Source organism: Triturus cristatus, chromosome 10, assembly GCF_964204655.1.
Source record: "Triturus cristatus chromosome 10, aTriCri1.1, whole genome shotgun sequence".
Taxonomy (NCBI): Eukaryota; Metazoa; Chordata; class Amphibia; order Caudata; family Salamandridae; genus Triturus; species Triturus cristatus.
Window position 1 is genome coordinate 1019568259 of NC_140593.1, and position 22483 is coordinate 1019590741.

Below are 22483 nucleotides of genomic sequence, written 5' to 3' on the forward strand. Positions count from 1 at the left end.
AATAAGTGGTGCAAGCTTGGAGCACAGTGTACTGTTTGGTATTTGTTGCTTGAATTTAACTTGTAGGTATAATGGGAGGCTCCGTGGAAAATGCTGAGTGTCTAGCTATAGGTAGACAGTGGAGCAATTGCAGGGCTGGGGTTATTTGTTTTCTTGGTTGATGGAATAGAAAAAGCCTTGCAGCAGCATTTTGGATGAGTTGTATTATGCATATAATGAATACAGATGCACCAAGGTATAGGCTGTTGGCATAGTCAAGCTGGGAGATTACGCGGATGATGCCATGTAGTATTTTCATTATGTAGAAGGCACTGTTTGTGGTGTTGTTAGCTTTAGGTATCAAGGATAAATCTTAATCCATGGTTACTACTAGGTTTCTACCTTCTCTTGATGTTGTCGGAGGTGCTTCAAGTTCCTTTGTCCATATGATGATATGGTCGTAGTTTTGCTGTTGTCCGCATTACATATTCAGTTTTTACAGTATTGAGCTGTAGATGGTTATTTATCATCCATGTGTTTATGGCACAACGGCAGTCATTGTACTTTGAACTGTAGAGGTACTTCAGGGCTATCCATTTTTTAAATCATTTCGGTGTCATCTGCATAGTTGTAACAAGTGAGGTAGTACGAGTTAACCAGATTAGGCAAGGCAGTTAGGAAAATGTTGAATAATAGACGGAATATGATGGATCACTGAGGAACGCCACAGTGTTGTGTGTGAGGAAGTGTTAAAGGGCGTAGGTAAACTACAGGCTGTCTGTCTGTGAGATAAGAACAAATCAATTTTAAAGCATTTTCACAGATTCAGATATTGTGAAGTCTTCGCGGTAGCATATGGTGGTGGGCAGTGTCAAATGCAGCCAATAAATCCAGAAGTAATAAGCCAGCTGCTCCGTTTTTGTCCTTTGTGAGTTTTAGATCATCCCAAATGGTTATGATGGTTGATTGTGTGCCTCAGCCTTGTCTGAAACGGCTGTTGGTTTGACAGTATGCAAAAATGTTGGTAAAATTAGAGTGGAATAAACACTGCTCTTTCCAAAATGTTTTCCTGAGAATTGGTCCATTTGATATGGGCCTGTAGTTAGCTGGATCCGATGGGTCAGGGTTTTTTTTTTTACGAGGAGAGGTTTGATGTAAGAGGTTTTAATCTCGGGTGGGTAAGAACCTCGTTCCAGGAGCTTGTTGAGTCGGCATCTGGCTACCTCTCCTGCACAGGTTGCACGAATGATATCTTTAAAAATACTTGATGGTGTTTGATGTGATGACGATCCTGATGGTCTGGCTGCACTGATAATATAAAGGACATTTTTTGGTGATATGGTATTGAAGGTCTGCATTGAGGGACGGTTATTGGTGTCTCTTTCTGTGGTGGTTAGGTCACCCATTGTTGTAATGTTGTCTGTGTTCTCCTTCTGGTAATTTTCAATCTTTGTGACTTTTTTAGATCAATTTCTTGGAGACTTTGTCACAGAAGTCCTGTGATTGTGGTTTTTCTGTAATTCGGCACTCTGGATTGCAGAATTGTGTTAGAATTTTATGAAGTTCTTTGAAAGGGCATTCTGCTTCAGTTATGCGTGTGGTGGAGTAGTGGTGTCTTTTTGTGGTTCTGATGCCTCTTTTGTAGGCTCTGTTATTGTGCTGTAGCGTGTGTTTGTCTGTTTAATCTCCTGATTTTCTCCATTTGTATGATCAGATGAGTTTCTGGATGTCTGGTTTTTTCCATTGTCTGTAAGAGCGTTTGTTGTAGGTGGATTTTGCTGTCCTTAAAGTGTTGATAGGTGTTTGGATCTTAAAGGTGATGATGTTGTGGTCACCCCAGGTTACAGAGGAGTTGTCTGTAACTGTGGCTTGACTAGGGGTGCAAATATGATATCAAGCATGTGTGCTGTAAAGTGCGTTGGGCCAAAAACAATTTGTTGTAGGTGGAAGGCTTCATGGTTGGTTGCGATAGCTGTGGTGGTTTTTTGATTCTTCTTATCAAACCATATGTTTAGGTCTTCTAGAATGGATAGGTTTGGGTGGTCAAGATGGGTGTTGGTAACTGTATCAAGTAGGATATCTACAAAGTTGGCATTGTTCTTGGTCTATATATTAAGAGGAAGAATTAGGTAATCGTTGGAGTTAAGTGATATCTTATCATCAAGGAATCACAGCCATCCGTGGTGAGATTTTCAATGATTGTTATTTGTAGTTTTTTTTATGGATGACAGCTAGGCCGCCTCCAATTTAGCCAATAAAATTGTAGTTGATACAGTGAGAATCAAGAGGGAAGGCTTCATGGCATGTATGTGCAGAGTCTTCTCTGAGCCATGTTTCTGTAATGAAGGTGAGGTCTGGTGTTGGGTCTTACGGTAGGTCAAAGATGCTAAAGCGATTTTTGTTCATGGATCTTGCGTTGAGTAGCCATTTTTCTGTTGTTCTGTTTCTTTCTTCTTCATTTCCTATGGTAAGTGTGGAGAGGGATATGGTATTTTGGTGTTGGTGGTTTGGGGCGAATTGTGCTTGTTGCTGAAGGTGGAAGGGAGATTGTTTGGTTAGAGAAATGGGGACTCTGAGGTATGTGTGTGGGGGAGGTGGTTGTGGTAGGTCATGGTGTTGTAACTTCTGTGCTGTCTAGTGATTTGTGTAGAGTGTGCTGAGTTGTGGTGGGAACGTACGATCAGGAAACCTTGTGCTAATACTTTCATGCCTTCCCTTCAATTTTAGTTTCCTTTTGGCTGGTGATATTGTGTTTGTACATTATTTGGGTTGTTGTTAATAAATTGTTCTATTGTTTGTGATAGGTTGTGTGGTGGTCTGATTGTTTTTGTTCGTAAAGTTTAGACGGTTGATGGAGAGATTTATTAGTAGTTACAGCTGCTCAGTATTTGTATATTGTATTATTCTAGAGAATTTTTCACCACCAAAGAATCGTCTAGGGGTGAAAAGAGTGTTTACCAAAGAAACTAAATTAAATTGGACTATCTATTCAAGATCATACAAACATCAGAACAAGTTGGACAAATCGAATTCTTACACTGACATCTAATTTCCTCTCTGTTTATAACACAGGAGCTGATTAAGATCCTGGCAAAGTAACACAAGCTTGCACATCCACAACCTCACCACACCAGCTGCTGTAGATCTTTTAGCGAGGTACTTCCTAGCCCAAATCAAAACCCTACCTGAATTGATGATCAACCATCAAACCACACTGTTTACCACGTAAACTCCTCCGATATATGAGACCACAAATTAAAAAGCTATGTTACCGTTATTCACATTGCTGCACCCATAGGCGTTAAAGAGATGTTTAGCTATATTTATTGCCCTTATGAGCCTTCATTGATGGTTTCCTGAAAAAATCTGCACACTATTTCTTTCCGCCGTAGTGCAGTATGTAAGTAGTCTGATCAATTCATCCTTCCCACACATTGACATTACTAATCTCAAAAACACGTACTAGTGGCTCCATTATCTTGAAGAATTGGATAATTATCACCCTATTGTGTTCCATTTTTAGCAAAACAATCTGGAAAAAGTACATGTCAACATCTGCAGGAGTTTATTGCAGCATTTCATTCTCTGTTCGTGCTAGGCTAGGTTTCGTCTCAACCTAAGCACTCAGGCTGATCAGTGCCCTTGGTACAGCTGGATTTCACCTGGTTTTGTATTTGGACTATTCCTCCCTGGTCCACTGCAAGCAGGCCACAGGAATGGGAGCTCAACTGGCCTGGCCGAAGGACTCTCTTCAGTCATGCAGTACAAATTTCTTTGCGCACACGCATCAACTCCCCGCTTAAGTTAACTGTTATGGAGGTTCGCAACAATCAGGTGTTAGTTCGTGCTTTTAGATCACTCGTTCTAGTTTCACCTGTTCTTTTTTGCAGAAGAAGCCTTTGTCTTTAAATTCATTTCAGAAATAGACTTCCATCACTGTTTTTCAAAACCGCCTCAGAACATTGGACAGTTAGATTTCTCTAAAACGCAGTAGAAGTAAGACCGAGATTCTTTTTAATAACTCACACGTGACAGTATTGTATAGTTTCCGACCTCTGGTAGAGCCCGATTCCAACAAACGAGTGAAAATCTAGATGGTAAAACTGATTCAGATTTAACCGTCGCCTCACAAATAAATGTGGTGGTCCATTCATGTTTTCGTTCCAGGGACAAACAAAACATTCAGTGCCCCTGTAAGTCTTTCTTCATGAGGTCTTCTTTATGGATAAATTCTTATTGTCCTAAATGGACATCTGCAACCTGATATACTTGAACCTTCCAAAACAAGTTATTTTGTTGTGCAACATGTGTAGAATGCTGCTGCCTGCACACCAGTGTGTTTCAATCATATTTTGCCAGCTTTATCTTCCTTACATTGGCTGCCAAACGAAAAGAAATATCATTGCATTTGTACAGTAAATCAGTTTGCAACAATACTAAGGGCCTAATTTAGGGCCAGAAAGAGTGAAGGCAGATAGGGTTGTGGAGGACTTTACATCCACCACCTAGCCCTTCCAATTTAGAGACGTTCGCCTGCCATGCAGGCATCACTTTACATTGGCAGGAACCACCGTCACGCAGTCCCTGTCAATGTAGAAAAAGTTTGATGGACCTCTCCGTCAAACAAGATGACTGGCCGTCAAACTTCCAAAGTTTTTTAGTTTTCAAAAACAAGTTCCCAAAGTGTGTTTGTTTTTGAAAAATAAAGATTAATAATGGCACCATGGGAGTTTTCTCTCATGGTGAGGGGCGATGTTTCCTTTTTTTAAAGTCCCTCACCACCAGGATATACCTGGCGATGACAAACAGTAAAATCAGCCCATAAGTTACCTGTGTAGACCTGATTCAAGGTTTCCTTTTGGCAAGCTTCATTCAGCTCCCTATGCATGCCTAACTGTGCCGCTGTACAAGAAGGGTGAAGTGGTTGCTTGTGCTTAGTTAGCAGCAAAGCTTGAAACTCAGTTCCAGCTATGATTCTCCTGTAAGTGAATGTGTTCAAATTTAGACAACCTATACAAACTTGGTTGTATCTAGTTTAATTATTTCTGCTTGGAAACTGTAGCAAAATTCTATAGTGCCAAAATGCCCTCTGGCAAACGTACCAAATAGATGATTTGCCACTTAACCACCAAATCAGGGATTTTCCTTTACCAGCCTCCTCTAGATCAGCAATTGACTACTGAAATAAACTGAGGCTGCATCATTCATATTGATTTGGGGTTCAGAAGGGTTTCTATGGGTGCAGACCATAGAGGCAGTAGCTGGAGTGGGTGTAACCTCTGAGCCAATCCCTACAGGCTGTAATGCTCAATTCCAGTATCCATCCTGGCAGGGCTGGTCTCCTTATTCTGCAATCGTTTTTTTAGGTCTCGCGCCTAGCGTTGCAGTGCGGAGTACTGCTCGCGCAGCGAGAGATCTCATGTAGGGAGTTCTGAAAGCTGACCACACGCTCGTGCGTGTGCTTTTGTTTTCGTCATCTGCTATTGGCTTTTGCGTGCGTCTTTGTAAAAAAGGCAGCACGCCATTGGTGAAGGCATGTGCATGTCCCAGCTTCTTTAGAAATGTAACCGCCCATTTCCCAGTGGTGGCTGTTACGCGCAGCAGCGGCATCTGAGACCTAATACTAAACATGTGTTTCTAATTAGCGTGCTTTCGCTTTGCTGCAGCGCTCCCTCGCCCCCGCTCCTCTGTGGTGCGCGTGCTCTACTGGTTATGCTTCCAATAGGCGAATTCACACGTGATTCCACCAGGGCAATCACTATACAGAATGGAGGCAGGAGCAGTGGTGTACTGGCAGTGATGTGCGTGAGGGTAATAGTGCCGAGGATCATGCACAAATGATTTTTTCCACGGGGAGCACACAGCAGCCAAATAGATTGCTCAGCCGTGATTATGGAGACTCTGCATCTCTTTGCAGCCATAGCGCTTAGTCCGCAGTGCAGCTTCCCTCGCACTTTTATTTTTCTTCAAGACATTGTTTTGTTGCATTTTATATAACTTGAACTTCACCCGAAGGTGTTGGAGCGCTTTACATAATAAGCACTAGTTAGTTACATCACACAAGGTCACTCATATTTCCTTCACTCATATTTCCTTAAGGTACGGAGAGATTTAGCGATTTGGCCAGAATAACCTGGTAGCTCTGGTTGTAACGCGAGATCCTCTCCCTTGCCCGACATCTTGAGAACATGTCATGGCCACTTTTACAATGTCAGTTCTGCTCTTTGGAGTCCCTAGGCATCCGCCTGTCACCTTTAGAGCACAGTGGGTGACCTGGACTCTGGATTCACCAGAGCACTCGCAGCATTCTGTCTCCGAGTCCACTCACTGCACTTTCATCGCCTTCAGCTGCTGCGCGGCTGGTACCGCAAGTATGTCCTATAACTTAATTCAGTGCACAGGCAGGGGGTTTCCTACAGGCCTCGGGGACTCCGGAAGGCTTCCTAGAACTTGAAACGTGGTGAGGTTGTTGTTTATGACTCTTGTCTTGAGCCAGTCACTAGCGATTCTGATTTATGTTTCGGTCTTCAACAGGCTTATGGAACTAAAAGTGTGCACCTTTTTAGAGGCGGGAGAGCCAACAAATTAACAGGGACAGTTTTTTTTTCTATCTGTTTATTAATCACGGTACCGGTGCTTTAGCTTACATATCTCAAGCTAAAGTGCCAGTGCGGCAATTGCTTCAAAAGTAAAGAAATATAAAAAAATTTTTTTTTTCGATTTGTTGACTTTTAAAGCATTTTCAGCACCCACGCTTTAGCTTAACATGTTTGCAGCTAAAGTGCGAGTGCCGCAGTTGATTTTTAATGCAATAGATCCGGAATCACAGAAAATTTGAGCTATTGGTGTTACATTATTATTAGCACCGCCAATAGCTCAAACTTTCACTAATGCGAGACCTATTACATTGCAAATGCTTGTCCTAAATAGTGGATGCTAAAGCACAGTTTCTGGAAATATGAGCAATTAAAACAGGATTTAAGCATGGAGCTTTGTTTCTCCATTGTGATATTCTAGGGACATGTCTTTTGAATCAATGTGAAAAAGAGGACTAGTTTAAAAAGAATTAGAATTAGATTTTTCTGTACCCACACTATTTTGAATTACCTGAGCCTGTTCTGAATGATGCCCTTACTCCTTAAATATGTAAGTGCCACATTAAAGTTATGAATGCTGCTTAAAGGTTCTGAGATTTGTTTTGGTACACTGAAATTCTGCATTTAGAGCTTAGCAGCGTGAATTGTGGCTGATCTACTTCAAAGATGTTGACTCTGTTTTGAGCTCCATGCAGCGGCTCCATTTTTGTGGCTGTTCTGTCTATAGCAAGGCTTGGGAAGTAGGGAGTCACGTGTCAAAACCCCTACCAAACATGGCAATCTAATTTTAAGCATTGGTATAGTTCACTTCAGACTACCAAAGCACCTCAGTCCCCCACCACTGACGCCTCAGCGAAGGACAAGATGGTGACTTAATAACATTGAGCGTTGATGAAGTGCTTCTTGCATTCAGAGACTGTGTGGTCCTGCACGAGGCACTGATGATGGTCAAAGGTTGCAACGTTGATCATTTGGGACTGCAGCATAGCAGAAGGAGTGGATGGTTGTTCTCGATAATTGCAGATTAGAAACCCGTGCAGCAGGAATGAGGCAGGGGAGTGAGAGATTAACAGCAGTGGTGAATTTCCTCAGTGTCTTTGGCAACCTCCTTTTTGAAGGTGTGATGGCATGAGTTGGTGTTCCATTGCATCCAAGCAATCTCTACCGAGATAGCAGGGGCTCGAAACCAGGATGACTCTGCTGATATGGATTGGTCTCGCTGATCTCTCACACCAGGATGTACTACTATGTCATCGAAGTGCAAGCAAAAGGGTGGAGGGACTGTTGCTTGTTAAAGCCCAGTTCTCACACCCTCCAAGAAAACCATGTCTAGCCTAGGGTCTGAGGAGTCTACAGCTGATCGGAACCAATTAAAAGTATGTGGCTGCTGATGTGCTCTAAGTCACAGCATTCTGACAGTAACTCTAAAGCTGGGGAAATGACGACAGCAATCATAGCAATGGAGTCAAAGATTTAGATGCAAACTGGTAAACTTCACTTTTATTCATTAAGCACCTATTGGAATGGTATACTGGTTTAATAATAAACGTATGTCTACAGTGGGAACCTGTTCCCTTATGTTTATCTTGCAGGAGTATTCATGGATACAGGGGTTTGACTATCAATAAACATTACTTAGACCTAAAGACCTTAATGGTTTAACACTGCTGTGTTAAAGTACTGACTGGTGCATAAACATTTGAGAGCTGCATTAAAGGTCTGAGGGGTTCCATCAAGGAGTGCATGGTAGACTACTCTACGATAAATCTGTGTAGTGAATTAAATTTGTCAGTGATTCATCGAGGTTCTGACTGTTGTGGTGCTGCTTTAACATTCTGAATGGGACCACATGCATTAATGCTTGCTCTACGGCATTCAAATGCTGCAATAAAGCGGTTAAAGTTGAGTACTGACATCCTTCTTTCATGGTCTGAGTTCCATTGCAGTGTAGGAAAGTTTACCAGAGCATGAGCATAATTCTGTTATAAGCAGGAGCTCCCAGTAACTTCTTTAGTGTAAAGCATTATCGAATGAGAGTAGCCCCTACACTTTCTACCTTTTGCCTCACTCTTCGATTTGCTAGTTAATCAAAGAAATGGTCTTTAGAGAGTTTTACCTCACATCAGATGGGGATAAGAACTCAGGTGGGCCAATGCTACCTGTCTGCACTACTATTTACTCAATTCAGACAAACATATGAAGACAGCAAAATAATAGGTGCGTGCTATTTATCATTGGTGGGTTATCTTATCAATTTCTCCTTTTTAGTTAGGGTTCACACAAAAATTGCAGGGGATAATATTTTTCGTAGGCTAATACCTATTTTATGTTGATGCGTTTTAAAGAGAATGTCCTCCCATGCCTGAGGAAGAGGCCTGCATAGTGCTTCATTGAAAGTGATTACCAATGCAAAGTCACATTTTAAGTCTTTGTATTTCATAGATGGCCATAACATCGAGTGAAAACGAATTTGAAAAAAAAATACAGTAATCAAGGAATAAAAGACAAGTGTTGTACAAACTGTATTTCTCATTTGCTCCCGCCAGTCTGTAACCAATCGCCCTAATTAATCTACTTACGGAAGTGTTAAGAATTAGGTCTATATTTTTATTTGACTATCGGCTTTTTAGTTTGCCCATTCCAGCTATACAGACTTTCTCTTTTGTTCGTTCTGTTCTGAATTTTAGGTTCCTGACGGGGCCTTATGACTTAAGTGACCCAGAGGTAAAATTCAGATTCCCCAAAATATTTGTGAACACAGATGACGCTTACGAGGAGCTCCATCTCATTGTTTATAAGGTAAGCACCTTTTTAAGAAGCGTACAATTTTACAGACTATTGGTTAAGTGATCAGCAGTGCTTAGTTGCAGGTGGTGGGGATCAGCACTAACATTTGGATCTGGTACTTATTTTTCATCATCAGACTTTCACCAAGAGAGAAAGGCAGAAAGTGAGGCACAAGGAGGAAAATAGATAAATAGTGACTAAGGGAGATAGAGTGGGGTAAAATGAACCCTCAGGAGTGTGACAATGAGACTCGAAAGGTGGTGGAAGAAACAGGCACAAGGTGAAATCAAGACTAGCAGCTTTGGTATTCAGCAACTGCATCATTCGAAACTGCCACTGCATTCTCCTAAGAAGACTTTGGGCACCTGCTCTTAGCTTTTATTTATTCATTTTACGGATTAGACATTGGTGATTTGAATCTCTGCTGCCCATTTTACTAAAATGCTAGCTTGAGACTTAGTAGTATTGCTAGTTTGAGTCAGTAGTATTGCTAGTTATAAAGAATAAAGAGACACCCATTGTTCTCTTCTGTGCTTTTGGTTAAAATAGCTTCATAATCTCAAATAAGACTCGCTGCCAGTAAATGTCAAGTAGTCAACTATGATGTTCTTGTCAGAGAGCTCTCCTGTTTGTCAAAGGTATGCAGTGGCCTTGGTCATAGCAAGCGTAAATTAAACAGAAAAGATACATTTCCAAATATTAAATCACAGAATTGAGACTTGCCGCATGCACGACCTTGGTAGCTTTGATTACTACCATGGGGACACAAATTTTTGTTGCAGTTCAGTATTCCAATTTATTTGTACTTTACATTGATTTCTGAAGTACCTATTGGTTCAGATCGGATGACAGACCATTCTGCATGATTGCCTAAAATATCTCCTTTAAAAGCAGCAAATGCTGGTAATCTTATCTGACCGGAGGGAATTTTTCTGGAGCTACCATAGTGAGTTTGTACGAGTCTCCCACGCAGATAACGCAAATAAAATGAGTTAACCTCTTTAGCCACAGGCTGCCCTGGTAGAACTGTCTTCATCCACAGATGGCGAACATAAAGAAGCCTTTCTGCTCTTTTAATATTATTTTGGTGACCCTGTTGGGATGGCGTTCCCATGGTCCAGTTTGGAGGGGACTAGGGATTGTACTGTTGTCTTGAGGTCATCTTGGGGAATGAAAGGTTTGGTTTTCTTGAGGTGTTTTAGAGAGTGGAGCGCATCTTTTGCAGAGTTATTATGTTTCTGCTTATATCTTTATGCATCCTCATGTCCTGCAATGTTGTGCAATTGTTCTTTTCCTTTGTGTATGTAAAGCGCTCTGATACCCACGGGTCTAGCTAGCGCTATATAAAACTTTATAAATAAAATAAATAAATGTGAATCAAATCGGACTTACACTGCAGTGGGGTATTGTGAGAGAGAACCACACCGGTTATGTACAAGAAATGGCAGGTCTGACCACCACTATTCAAACATAGGGCTTACATACATTCAATGGCACCCAAATTGTGGGTATCCCACCCCTTATCTGCCCCAGCACTATATACACACACAGCTCTTAAACTCGGGTTGTGGGACCAACATGACATACTACATGAATGTACATAAAGAGAACAGCCAGTTTACAGCTTATCTTTGACATGTTTGTTATGCAAGGGTGAAAGGAGTAACACTTTAGTTGTACCCCCATCACGAACAAAGTCTAGATTTCTGTTGGTGAGCAACAACTAAAATGTGTAGAGCACATGTCAGGGAACTTGTGAATGTTTTCAGTATGCAAACAACAAGGGTTCAGGTAAGCCCCACACAGAGATGAGAGTTCTTACTACTGGACATTTCAGTGAAAATCCCAGTAAGTGTTTGAAGATGAATCTCTCAAAGTCTTTTTGTATTTAAGTTTATTTGTCTGATTAATCCGTCAAAGGTTTCTACTCCTCTACACCCCACACCCGGTTCCCTGAAAGCTATGACTGCCTCTTTCTCACTCCACAGAGTAGGTGCCAAACGGATGCTGAATCCATACTACATACATTTCTACACCAAGTGACCCTTGCAGTCCTAGTATATGGCATCCCTCTCTGTACATCTGACCTAGAAGGATGACCTGTATCAACAGACACTAGCAGAGCAGGTAGTGGGAATCATGCACGCCCTAGCAAACCATAGCTGAGACTTAGATGCTCCAGCTGTAGCCACTTGGTACCCAACTGATACATGCTGCGTCCTGAGCATCTCCTAGGGAATCTTACACAAAGGCACATAAGTTCAAAATTAGATTTCTGAATCTCCTGGACAGGTCCCTTAACACCTCACTGGCAATTTTAGAAACTAGGTTTATGGGGAAACGTAGCCCAGCCCCCACCACATTATTCACTTCCTTCACTTCCTTGGTGTAGATCATGGAAGCAGTAACTTCCCAATTCAAAGACCTTCTGAAAGATTACCTGCCTCTGTCAACTTATGAGAGCAAGTGTTCACGCTATGGGTAAGAGATGCTTTTATAGTTACATTCCTCATCGCACTGCCACAATGCACCTCAAAAATAGAGAATTCACGTGAGAAGAGTTGAGAGCGATCAATCTCTGATCCTAAAACCCGAGTGGACGGATTCTCCAAGTTTGCACCAAATTGTAAACTGATTCATCTGTCATTGAAACTCTGGTGTATACATGCACAGTGGATATCTCATGTTCTGGAGTGCATGAAGCCATCCACCAGGACTTGTGAATCCTGAGCTCTGAAGTTGGGACCTGTTGGTTGAACAGGTGAGTCGAGTCTCCACCAGACTGGCTTGTGCTGTAACAATGGTCTCAAGTACAGTGCTGCCTGTGAAAACATGAACAGCCTCTCTTCGTGTTGAAACAAAAGAGTATTGAAGAGAAATAGAGAATCTGTTTTCAGTACCCTCTCTGTCTCTAGCTTACTTATGACCAGTGAACAGTAGCTTCACAGTCAGGTTTACCTTGCCTCCTGAACTAAAAGTAATGTCCATGCTGGGATGTTTGAAACGCTGGGAGATCCAGACGGTGGCTTCTCTGTTTATTACTGAAGTAAGGAGATAGCTCTGAGGTAAATTCCTGTGATTTTTAAGTCCAAAGGTTGAGATGAGGTGCTTTTGACAGGGATACAGCCTGCATTTGCAATGTGGCCTGATCCTAGGAGGCTGCGTGGGCCAATCAGTGATCCAAGGAATAGTATTGAAGGGTACCCACTTTCATCTTTGGAATGGCCGTCTGAAAGGAAGGACTTTGCATTGGAAGGAAAATGAAAAGAGACACTGTAACCTTCAGGAGCCTCCTGTGTTCATTGCACATTGTCAAGTATACGTCCTCCACGTCCATTGAAAGCAGAAATTCTACAGGATTGATCAGATGGGCAATTCTTTGTAATGTTCCCATCTTGAAATGTATAGTTTCTACATAAACATTTGCCCCTCTCAAATATTTGCAGAGACTGTTTGGAGCTGGAGCATTCTGCAACATGACCCTCTTGTTACTCTCCCTTTAGGAAACTGCGTCACCATCCTTATCATTGACTCTGAATGCCCTTAACCAGCAAAGAGATGCAAGCAAAACCCCAGAATAAGGAGAAAAAGAGTAAACTCTTTTCTATGGTCTTCCCTCGAAGAGTTGTCTGATGTTTTTTTTTTTTTTACACTATCAGAAGAGTCTTTATTGTAGACCCATACAGGAGTCGCAGATGCCTCAATGACATAATAGAGACCGCTGTTCTAAATTAGTTAAAGGGTGTTGGGAATGGGGGCTTTGGAGGGGGGGGGGGGGTAAAATCGTTAACGGCCAGTTCACACTCCAGATGTCCCTAAACTTAGAGGCGTCTCCTATGTGTGGAGGTGGAGAGGGGTGTGGTATGGGTATCTGGAATGCTTGCATGCAGATGATTTCAGGGTTGAGGAGTTTGCCGATTTCCTTCATGGAATACTTTGCAGAACATAATTTGTGGCCGGATACGTTTCTGGCTTAGGAAAGTAGGACCAAGTATGACAGCCTTGTGTATCATATCCATCTTTCATTGGCTATTCCTTACTTGGCTGCTAATCGTGCTCCTGCAACCAGGACGGCTGACGTGATGGCATAAGCAGCATCTATAATTCTAGTATACACAATTATTTCAGTACAGTAGCTAGTCATTGTTCTGTTTCTTTTTGTGTATCCTTCCATTTTCATTCTCTACATCCTGTTGTCATTGTGGTATTTCTAAATTTTTTAAAATTGTATCTACTTTCTAAGTTTTCTTTGCCTTAGAAGCAACCGGGTGTACATTTCCTTTTCCTGCTGTAATGAATAGCTGTGCCCTGGGTTGTAGAGTATTTGGTGACAAGTGTGATCTCATCCAAGTGTTTCACTTCTTGATGGAGGATAGCTGTAGACTGACACCTGTTGTTGGATGGATCTGTACTTAATACACACAGGGTGTTTTTTCCAGTTAGAGTTGAGACTTTCTAAAAGGCTAGCCTGTTGACAGCTTTTTGGTGAAGTTTAGAAAATGGCTCTTCAAATCATGCCATAGTATGTCTGAAAACAAGAACTTGCCTTTGAACTTGGAAAAATTGATGTTGTAGGTGGATATGCCATTTGTTTACCAAATACAATAAATACAAAGCATAGTGCATTAGCTCTTTCGTAAATTTTGGAAGTAGCTAATGTGCAACTGTTTTTATTAGTTCTAATTGAATGAATCCAGGCAAAAAATGGAACGCATTTTATTGGACCTGCATGATTTCTAACAGCTTTTTAACCAGGATGACAAAAATGTAACTGAAGCCCGCAACCTTTCAATTTTTTTCTATTTTACAGGCTATGAGTGCAGTTGTGTGTTTTATGGTTGACGGTAAGCATAAGCCACTCTATTTTATTATACATGAATCTTGTGGATTTTATGAGCTGTGTGCTACAAATGGATCTTGAGTGTTTCAGATTCCACTGCCCTGCTCCTCCACAGCAATTTTGAGTTTGCACCTGTTTTCTCGAACGCTGCTGCTTCTTGACAGCCTCAAGTGGACAGTGCTTTTTCAGTCCTTGTATCAATTTCAGCTACTACATATTTGTTGATGAATCAGTCTGTTTGTACAGCACAACATGCAAGCACAGAACAACCACATCATCATTCTTGGCACGCGATCAACAGCCGGTGCTGTAACCCAAAATTACACCTTAACGTTGTACCTTGAATATCAGATGTTTTTTAACAGAAGATTCCAGTGTTAGGTTTTTGATACCACCAAGATGCGCAGAGGATCAGGTCTGAAACAATTGTCATGGTCACAGAAAGTGAGTGAATCCAGCTCTATCGTAACTTCCTTTTGTGCTTAGTAAGAAACTGCAGTATTAATGTATTGGGAACTCTCTTAAGATTTATTTGAGCAAGAGTTTCTGCGATGCATATCATTTCAAGTTAAGATACGCCTTCCGAGATCGGTTTGTTACATAGACAGCACTTGGTGACCACACATTCACTTTAAATGTACATTGAATCATGCTTCGTTCTACCGTCATCTTTTTTTAAACTAAATAATTGATTAGCCTGTTTAGTAGGCTTACTAGCTCCCATTTTATGATTTTTAATTATTACAGTCTTTGTGCGCCACATGTCTTGTAATTTTAAAACTGAACGTGTTACTAAAGTTCCCCATTATTGCCTTTCTGTTTTATTGCTGTGGCAATGATTACTACACAAGTATTTAAATATTCAGTGCATAACGTTTTGAATATATGTCGAATCCAAGGAGCATTTTGCTACCTATTACATCTTAGTGATTGTATTTATTTAGTACCTCATTCACCATTGCAATGGTTCATTTCTGCAGTTTGCTGCTTGAAAGCCGGGTGAAGGTTTTTCCCAACTACAGGGTGCTCATGTTGGGCATCACTTTATTTGCAGATTAACAAAAATCATTGCAATGTCGGAGTAGTAAACGTTTTTTTAATGCATAAAGCGTACAAGATAAAAAATTTGCTTTGTTTGATTCATCATACACGGCAAGGGGTTAAAAACCCTTCGGCCATGGTAACACAAAGGGGATCAGTTCTGATGATCCTCACTGTGAGCCCTCATTTGTATGATCATTATTTTTAGCTTAATTATGCTGTCTGATCCTGAGAGTGTGTGTCCCCAGAGGTCTAGTCCTTTTCAAGGTGTGCTACCCTATCTTTTAGTGGATTCCATAATATGTTATGTTAAAACAACTTATAAAGCGCACAAATACCAACCGGTGTCTCGGCGCTAACTACTCTAGGGACAGGACAAAAGCCTAGTTGTTAAGAAGCTTACTTATTAAATAGCCACATTTTTAATTATTTGTATTTATTTATTTATTTTACAGAGTTTTATATTGCGCGAACTTGACCCGAATCTGGTATCAGAGCGCTTTACATAGCACCAGTTGCATTACACGAGGACACATTCATTTTTGTTAGGCACTGGGAGATTAAGTGATTTGCCCAGAATCACAGGATGTTCAGCATCACTACCGAGACTCAAAACCAGTTCCTCAGATTCGAGGTCGACCCCCCCCAGCCGTTAGGCCAACTCCTCTCCCCAATTGGTTCCTGAATGCCAATAGGGTGGGAAGGGCTCTAATCTGAGGGGGGAGGGAGTTCCATAACTTAGCAGTGGCAACCACAAAGCTTCTGTCTCCCCAGTTAGTTCTATATGCTCTTGGGGCGGCAAGCAGGTTAGCCCCTGAAGAGCGTAAGGATCTGCTGGGTGTATAAATTTGCAATAAGTTCTTCAGAAACTCTGCCCTATGTTGTGGATCGCCTTATAAGCTATGCACATCACTTTGAATTTTATTCTACTTCTTATAGGCAACCATCGTAGTTGTCTGACAACCTTAGCGACAGACTTAAATTTAGGTGTACAGAAAGCATCCTAGCGGCTGCATTCTGTACCAGCTGTAACTTATTTAAAACCATTTCCTGTGCATTGATCAGTAAACTGTTACAATAGTCCACTTTGGACATAACTAAAGCATTATCATTCTCCTAGCTTCAACCGGAATGAAAGGGAATAGTTTCTTCACCATTCTGAGAGTATAAAAGCAAGAGGAAACCACAGAGTTGACTTTTAAAGGACAGCTTGTCATCTAGAACGACACCCAAATTCTTGGCCTTAGTAACTGAGACGAAGCGGTCCCAGTTTATCTGGCCATCCTTGAGGAGACCAGACGGGATACATTTATACATCAGACCTTGGAGATTTTCGTGGAAACTTCCTATTTGTGGTGAAAAGCCTGTTGCATTCCACAGAGTACCGTAGTTTTGGAGTCCTTTGGAGAACATGTAAATAAAATCGAAAGAAATGCCTGCTGTGTTCAGGAGGCTTGTATTCTGCTCCACACACTATTAAATCTACCTGCCAATTTGTGTCAGCAAAGTAGGTGTGATGAAGAGTGCCCAGAAACTGCCACATTTCAAGACGCTATAAAAATCTGGCTTAATAGTGTTCTTGACTTGGTCCTGTTTGAGTCTTTGTGGTTGTTGTGTGCATTCACTTTTATATTCCACAAACTTCCTATTACCTTGACTGCTATCTGTTTTTTTTTTGTCACTGTGAATGTCTCTGTAAGGGGTCTGGTCTTCCTGCCTGTCCTTACACGCATAGAGAGTCAAGAAATTTGATTTGTGTTTTGCCATTGCAATTGTCGATGGAATGTGGCTTGCCTACGTCTTGAGATTCATTATGGGCTGCAGTGCCCCATTCGTCTTCCAGCACTTCCATCTGGAAAGTCCTGGCTAAGATGGGGCTCCTTGGTTCGTGCTTGTATGAGGTGTTGAGAATATGATGTTTGTGAGTACATTTATCTTTACATTCTGTAGTTGATCCTTATGATGTTGTGTGATTGAAACAAACTTCTTACTTTTTTAATCTTGCTGTCTAGCCTCAGTGCTACCTTCTCCGGAATTCTGCCGCAAATTAGACAGCTTAGTTGGACCCCAACTAACAAACCTGGCATCTGAAATCTGTGAGCAGTACAACATCAACAGAAGAATATCTGGGTTTGTTCATTCTTTATAGTCATCTGTTTTTCATGTTCCTTTGAGTGCTTTTTATAGCAACAGTTCTATCAAACACCAAAAATTGAATGAAATGTTTGTGATACTTTTTAATTACTGCGTGAGTCTTCTGGCATTTGTTGTATCATGTTCACAAGTCTTCTTGTATTTTCCGCATCCTGAACATTTTTTATTTTTTTCAAGTGGGCATTAGAGACAGGAACAATAAATAAACGTATATCTTTCTTTTTTTTTTTTTTTTAACACATCCGGATTTTCTTTAAGGAAAATGATTTGCATTTAAAAAAATAATCTTTATGTAAAAGCAGTCCCAACCGTAGTGGTAGCCTGACCCCACTAGGGCACCATCCCTGTGTTTCCTGCTATTTCCAGTAGTTTGCAATGTGTGCCATACCTCATTATTATATTTATGAGGTAGGTCAAATTTCGACCTACTTAAATTTGTGAACCAACCTATTTATTAATAGGTTGGGATGGCAAACTAGCACTTTGGTCATAAAATACTGGCCGCAAATTGCGACCGCTAGTTTGTGACTAGTTGTTGGTACGACTGGCCCCAAGTTACTTACTTGTAACTAAAGTTCTCCCAAGTTGGTATCTTTCATAGATTCACATGCAACCCACCCTCCTATCCACTTAGAGGCTCATTAGTTGCTTCCACATATGAAATTTGGGAAATTCTGAGGAATGATGGCCTCTAGGAGGAGTAAGAGTGCTGGAACATTCACCTGATTGGCTGAACTGTGGGTGCTTTTCAGTGATGTGAATATGTTACTAAACAAGTGCTATTCTTAGGCCACATCCATCTTAACAATATTTATTGCTGTTTTTAACAACCCGGGATTCCTAACCTCATGACTTCAAATAATTAAATCATGTGAATCTTTGAAAGATACTAACGCTGGAGAACTGTAGTTACAAGTAAGTAATTTGATTCTTGTCAGCTGTCAATCCAGTGCTTAATAAGTGTCATAAGTGCTGGTGTCGACAATTAAGTGCTGGTGTCAACAACTAAGCGCTGGTGCCGACAATTAAGTACCGGCTCAAATTAAGCACTGTATCAATCACTCCTTCACCTCAACACCAGCACCAGCTTCCACAGCAAAATTACAAACCTCTACAGCAACCTCGCACACCAACCCAACCCCAGAGAACTTGTTGCTAACCTGCTCACCTGACCGAATGGAAAACCCTCACCAAAAACGACACAGTGGCAATCATGCGAACCGTTCACTCAAGAGCCCCAATGGACCAATGTCCCCAAAACATCTACAACCTGGGAACATCACCAGTCGGCATCCCCCTAACTCACATCATCAACACCTCCATCATGTCTGCCACTTTGCTGTATGAATGGAAACTTTCAGAAATCAATGCCTTTTTCATGAAGCCCACAGCCGACCCAAATCACCTGAGCAACTTTTAGCCCATCTCCCTGTTCCCCTATCTAGCCAAAGTGATTGAGAAGACCATCAACCCACCTCAAACTTCATCATCTTCTAAACAACACTCAATCAGGATTCAGGAAGAACCACAGCACCGAAACAGCACCACGGACATTTGAATCATCCTGGACCGAGGAGAAACAGCAGCCTTTTTACTGCGTAACCACTCCGCTGCCTTAGACACTGTCTCCCATAATATCCTCATCTGAAGACTCCACGATATTGGCATACACTCTCAAATGGATCTACTCCATCCTCACAGGAAGAACCAAAAGGGTCAGGTTTCCACCCTTCACATCAGAGACATAGAAATTGATATACAGAGTCCCACAGGGATCGTCCCTCAACCCCACCCTTTTCAACATACACATGACACCACTCACCAACATCATCCGATCACAAGACCTCACAATCATCTCCTACGCTGATGACACCAACTCATCTTCTCCTTGACGGACAAGACATCCACCACCGAAACCAACTTCGCCAACTGTTGACCATGGTAACAGACTGGATGTAAACCAACTGCATGTAGCTCAACACCTCCCTGTTGGACGCTACCTGGTGGCCTTTGGAGCTAGGGCCAACAGCCCTACCCACAGACCACGCAAGAAATCTAAGGATCATCCTAGACGACAAGTTCGACATGACGACTCTAGTCACTGCAGTGTGCACCTCCTGCTTTCACATCCTATACATGCTACGAAAGATCTTCAGATGGTTGCCTCAGAACATCAGACAGACCATCGCACAAGCACTCATCAGCAGAAGGCTGGACTACGGTGGCACTGCGGCAACACGTTCTACACTGGAATCTCAAAACAACTCCTACACAGACTCCATACCATCCTGAACACTGCTGCAAGACTCCTTCTCGACCTCCCATGCCTCACCCCCATAACTCTGCACTTCAAGAAGCTTTACTGACTCCCCAGTCACAAGCGCAGCCAATTGAAACTTCTTGCGCACACGCACAAGCGCCTAGATACCCTCTCGGGTAAAAAGAGGTGCTATGTAAATCTACGGATTGATAGATTGACATACACAGCCCTACACAGCAGAGGACCAGAATACTTGAACAGCTGTATACACTTTCACCAACCCACCAGACACCTACGCTCTACCTCACTTTCACTCTCACACATTCCTGCATCCGCTACAGCAAGCCTGTAGATGGCCTTTTCTCCTACATTGCACCCAAGACATGGAACAACCGCCCTCAACATATCATAGCCTCCTCCTCACTTCTTGAGTTCCAAAAGAAGCCGAAGACTTGGATCTTCGTATAAGCATCTTGGGGACAACACACTTTTCTAGTTATAGACTTCACCAAGAAACAGATGAAGAAAAGATTTACATTTTGGGGGTGGATGAACAAAATATTCTAACCTAGGAACGTGCATAAATCTATCATTGATGAAAACCTATGAACACCAGTGCTATTCCCACGTTTATACGCAAAAGATAGTTCAATGAACATGAGTAGTGATAGGTTGAAGGGAGGTTCTGCTGGTAATGCATATTGGTGGACCTATAGCCATACAGTGCAAGGCAGTGTGTAAATATATTTCAAAACTATAACAAAAATATATTTATCTTGACTTTTAAGTTAAGTGTTCTATTCTCAGAGTCTTTAAAACAGGCTTGGTCTTACCCATCGGCTGCGCTGGGCTTTGTGGCGAGCCTTATATAAAGCGGTCTAAGTCTTAAAGTTTGGTGGATGACAGCTTGGCTGTTTCTGTGCAGCAACTTGCTCTACCTGCTAGGGCAATACTATACAGGCCCTGCCGGAGTTCGGTGCGGTAACACTGCCCTGAAACCGTGACAGCTTTCTACATTATTAAATACTTTGCTTTCTGTGTCACTGTGGGTCAGAGCAACTGAAGCGTATCTTATTAACTCAGCCTTAAAGTTTCATGCAGTGGTATCCTGATAAAGTGATACCGCCTCTCTTGGCACTAATGGAATTAGATGACATAATTGCGCAGAAGACAATTAGACTCTTTTGATTGAATGTGTCACGCATGTTTTGTCTGTGAAGGGAACGGTGTTATCCACCACTAACAGTGTAGGTGAACATCCGACATCCCATTTTTTTAAAGGGTAAATGGAATTTAGGAAAAGAATATTTTAGAATTAGGCACATCGTAGAAATTAAAAACAACTTATCAGAAGTAGTTTAAACCACAGTTCTAAAGGTGAAGCAAAAACTCCCCAGCTCACTTTAAATTTGCTCTAGGTTGCCAATATGATTGAAAGTCCAATTTTTACCATACTTTAAAAATAAAGCATAACAAGCACAATTGTGATGCAGGTTTTTAAAAAAAACATAATGCTATTGAGTTGGTCAAACCATCACGTTTGTGTAGGGGGCATTTGTTTTCCACACACTCTGTAGTAGTATAGATGGGAGCTGTGTTGAAGGGTATCAGAGGATTTCCGGTCAGCGTTTCCTCCTCCTAGTGAGCGATCTGCAGGAAGTGCCTCCAGTGCACTTAAGACACGGCGATCCTAGAAACTGCAGAGTGGGTTTTCCAACTTTCATCTTCACGGTGACACACTTAGAGGAGATATTTAGGAGGGTATGAAGTGCTCATTCTTTATCTTTTACTCGCTTCTGCTAAGGAAGACATGGATGGTTATAAATTCATAACTGTGTGTTTTTAATTCATAAACCCAACTGGTGCATCTGATGTAAAAACAATTCTTGAATTTTGTACTTTCCACTTCCTGATCAGCTAGATTAAATTGTGACACTCTCCAAGGGGTGTTACAGTACTTACCATGTATGTGACCTTTTTGTTCTTTAAGTGATCCCAGATGCATGGCAATGCCTGTTTTAGCTCCCTACACCTATTCTTGCCAACTTACTAAAGCCATAGAGTTTGTGACTCCTCCCTCATTTTTCCTCCTACACCTGGGGGAGCCCTCCATTAAGTGACCCAAATGCAAGGAGGTCTTCCAGAATTATGCCAGAGTGTGTGGGACAAGTTTGAATGCAGAAAGGAAACTTGCGTTATTAATGCACTCGCTTGAGTCTCAAGGCAAGACATTTTGGAGAAGCTGACAGAATTGAGCCGGACATGTGACCAAAGTTTGATTTAGTTTGTAGCGGTCATTAAAAAGCTTGACCTACAGTCTTAGTGTAAAACTGTGGTAAATATTTCATTACCGGTACTATTTTTTATGCGGTAAAGTCTATTAAGAATAACTCAGTAAATATAAGAGGCAGAATCCGTGGTATTAGAGGTTTTAAAAGGCTTTATTCCTATACAAAGGAATACAATTCGAATTGTAGGCTTTCTATTCCATCACCACGAAAGTTCAGGAAGGAAGGGCATACATTATTGACAGATAAGCAGTTTTATAGAAAATGCATTACAGTGAAACAGATGCAAGAGGCGTAACAGTTGATAGTACAGATAAAAGGTGCATACGTAACTAATAGAGGCGGTCATATGGGCGTAATTTAATAAACGTCATTATACATGATGTCACAAGTGGGTGGATCCATAAAAGAATCCTGCAATGTCAGCAGAAATACTTGACAGAGATGCGCGCGCAGCCGCATGACGTGTGATTGACGTGCAACTAGAGGGTGAAGGGGACTTGACATTTAGCTCTACATGTGGAGACAGAAGTCTGGG

At 41.6% G+C, this 22483-nt stretch overlaps 1 protein-coding gene across 1 annotated transcript in view; it reads left to right on the forward strand.

Annotated features, from left to right (window-relative positions):
• CCZ1 (CCZ1 vacuolar protein trafficking and biogenesis associated) overlaps positions 1-22483 on the forward strand; it is a 234580-nt gene that overhangs the window by 153733 nt on the left and 58364 nt on the right. Inside the window, exons 12-14 of the mRNA XM_085629015.1 lie at positions 9263-9374; positions 14173-14206; positions 17256-17373. Of these exons, the coding sequence (XP_085485141.1) occupies positions 9263-9374; positions 14173-14206; positions 17256-17373 (264 nt within the window). The remainder of the gene's footprint in view (positions 1-9262; positions 9375-14172; positions 14207-17255; positions 17374-22483) is intronic.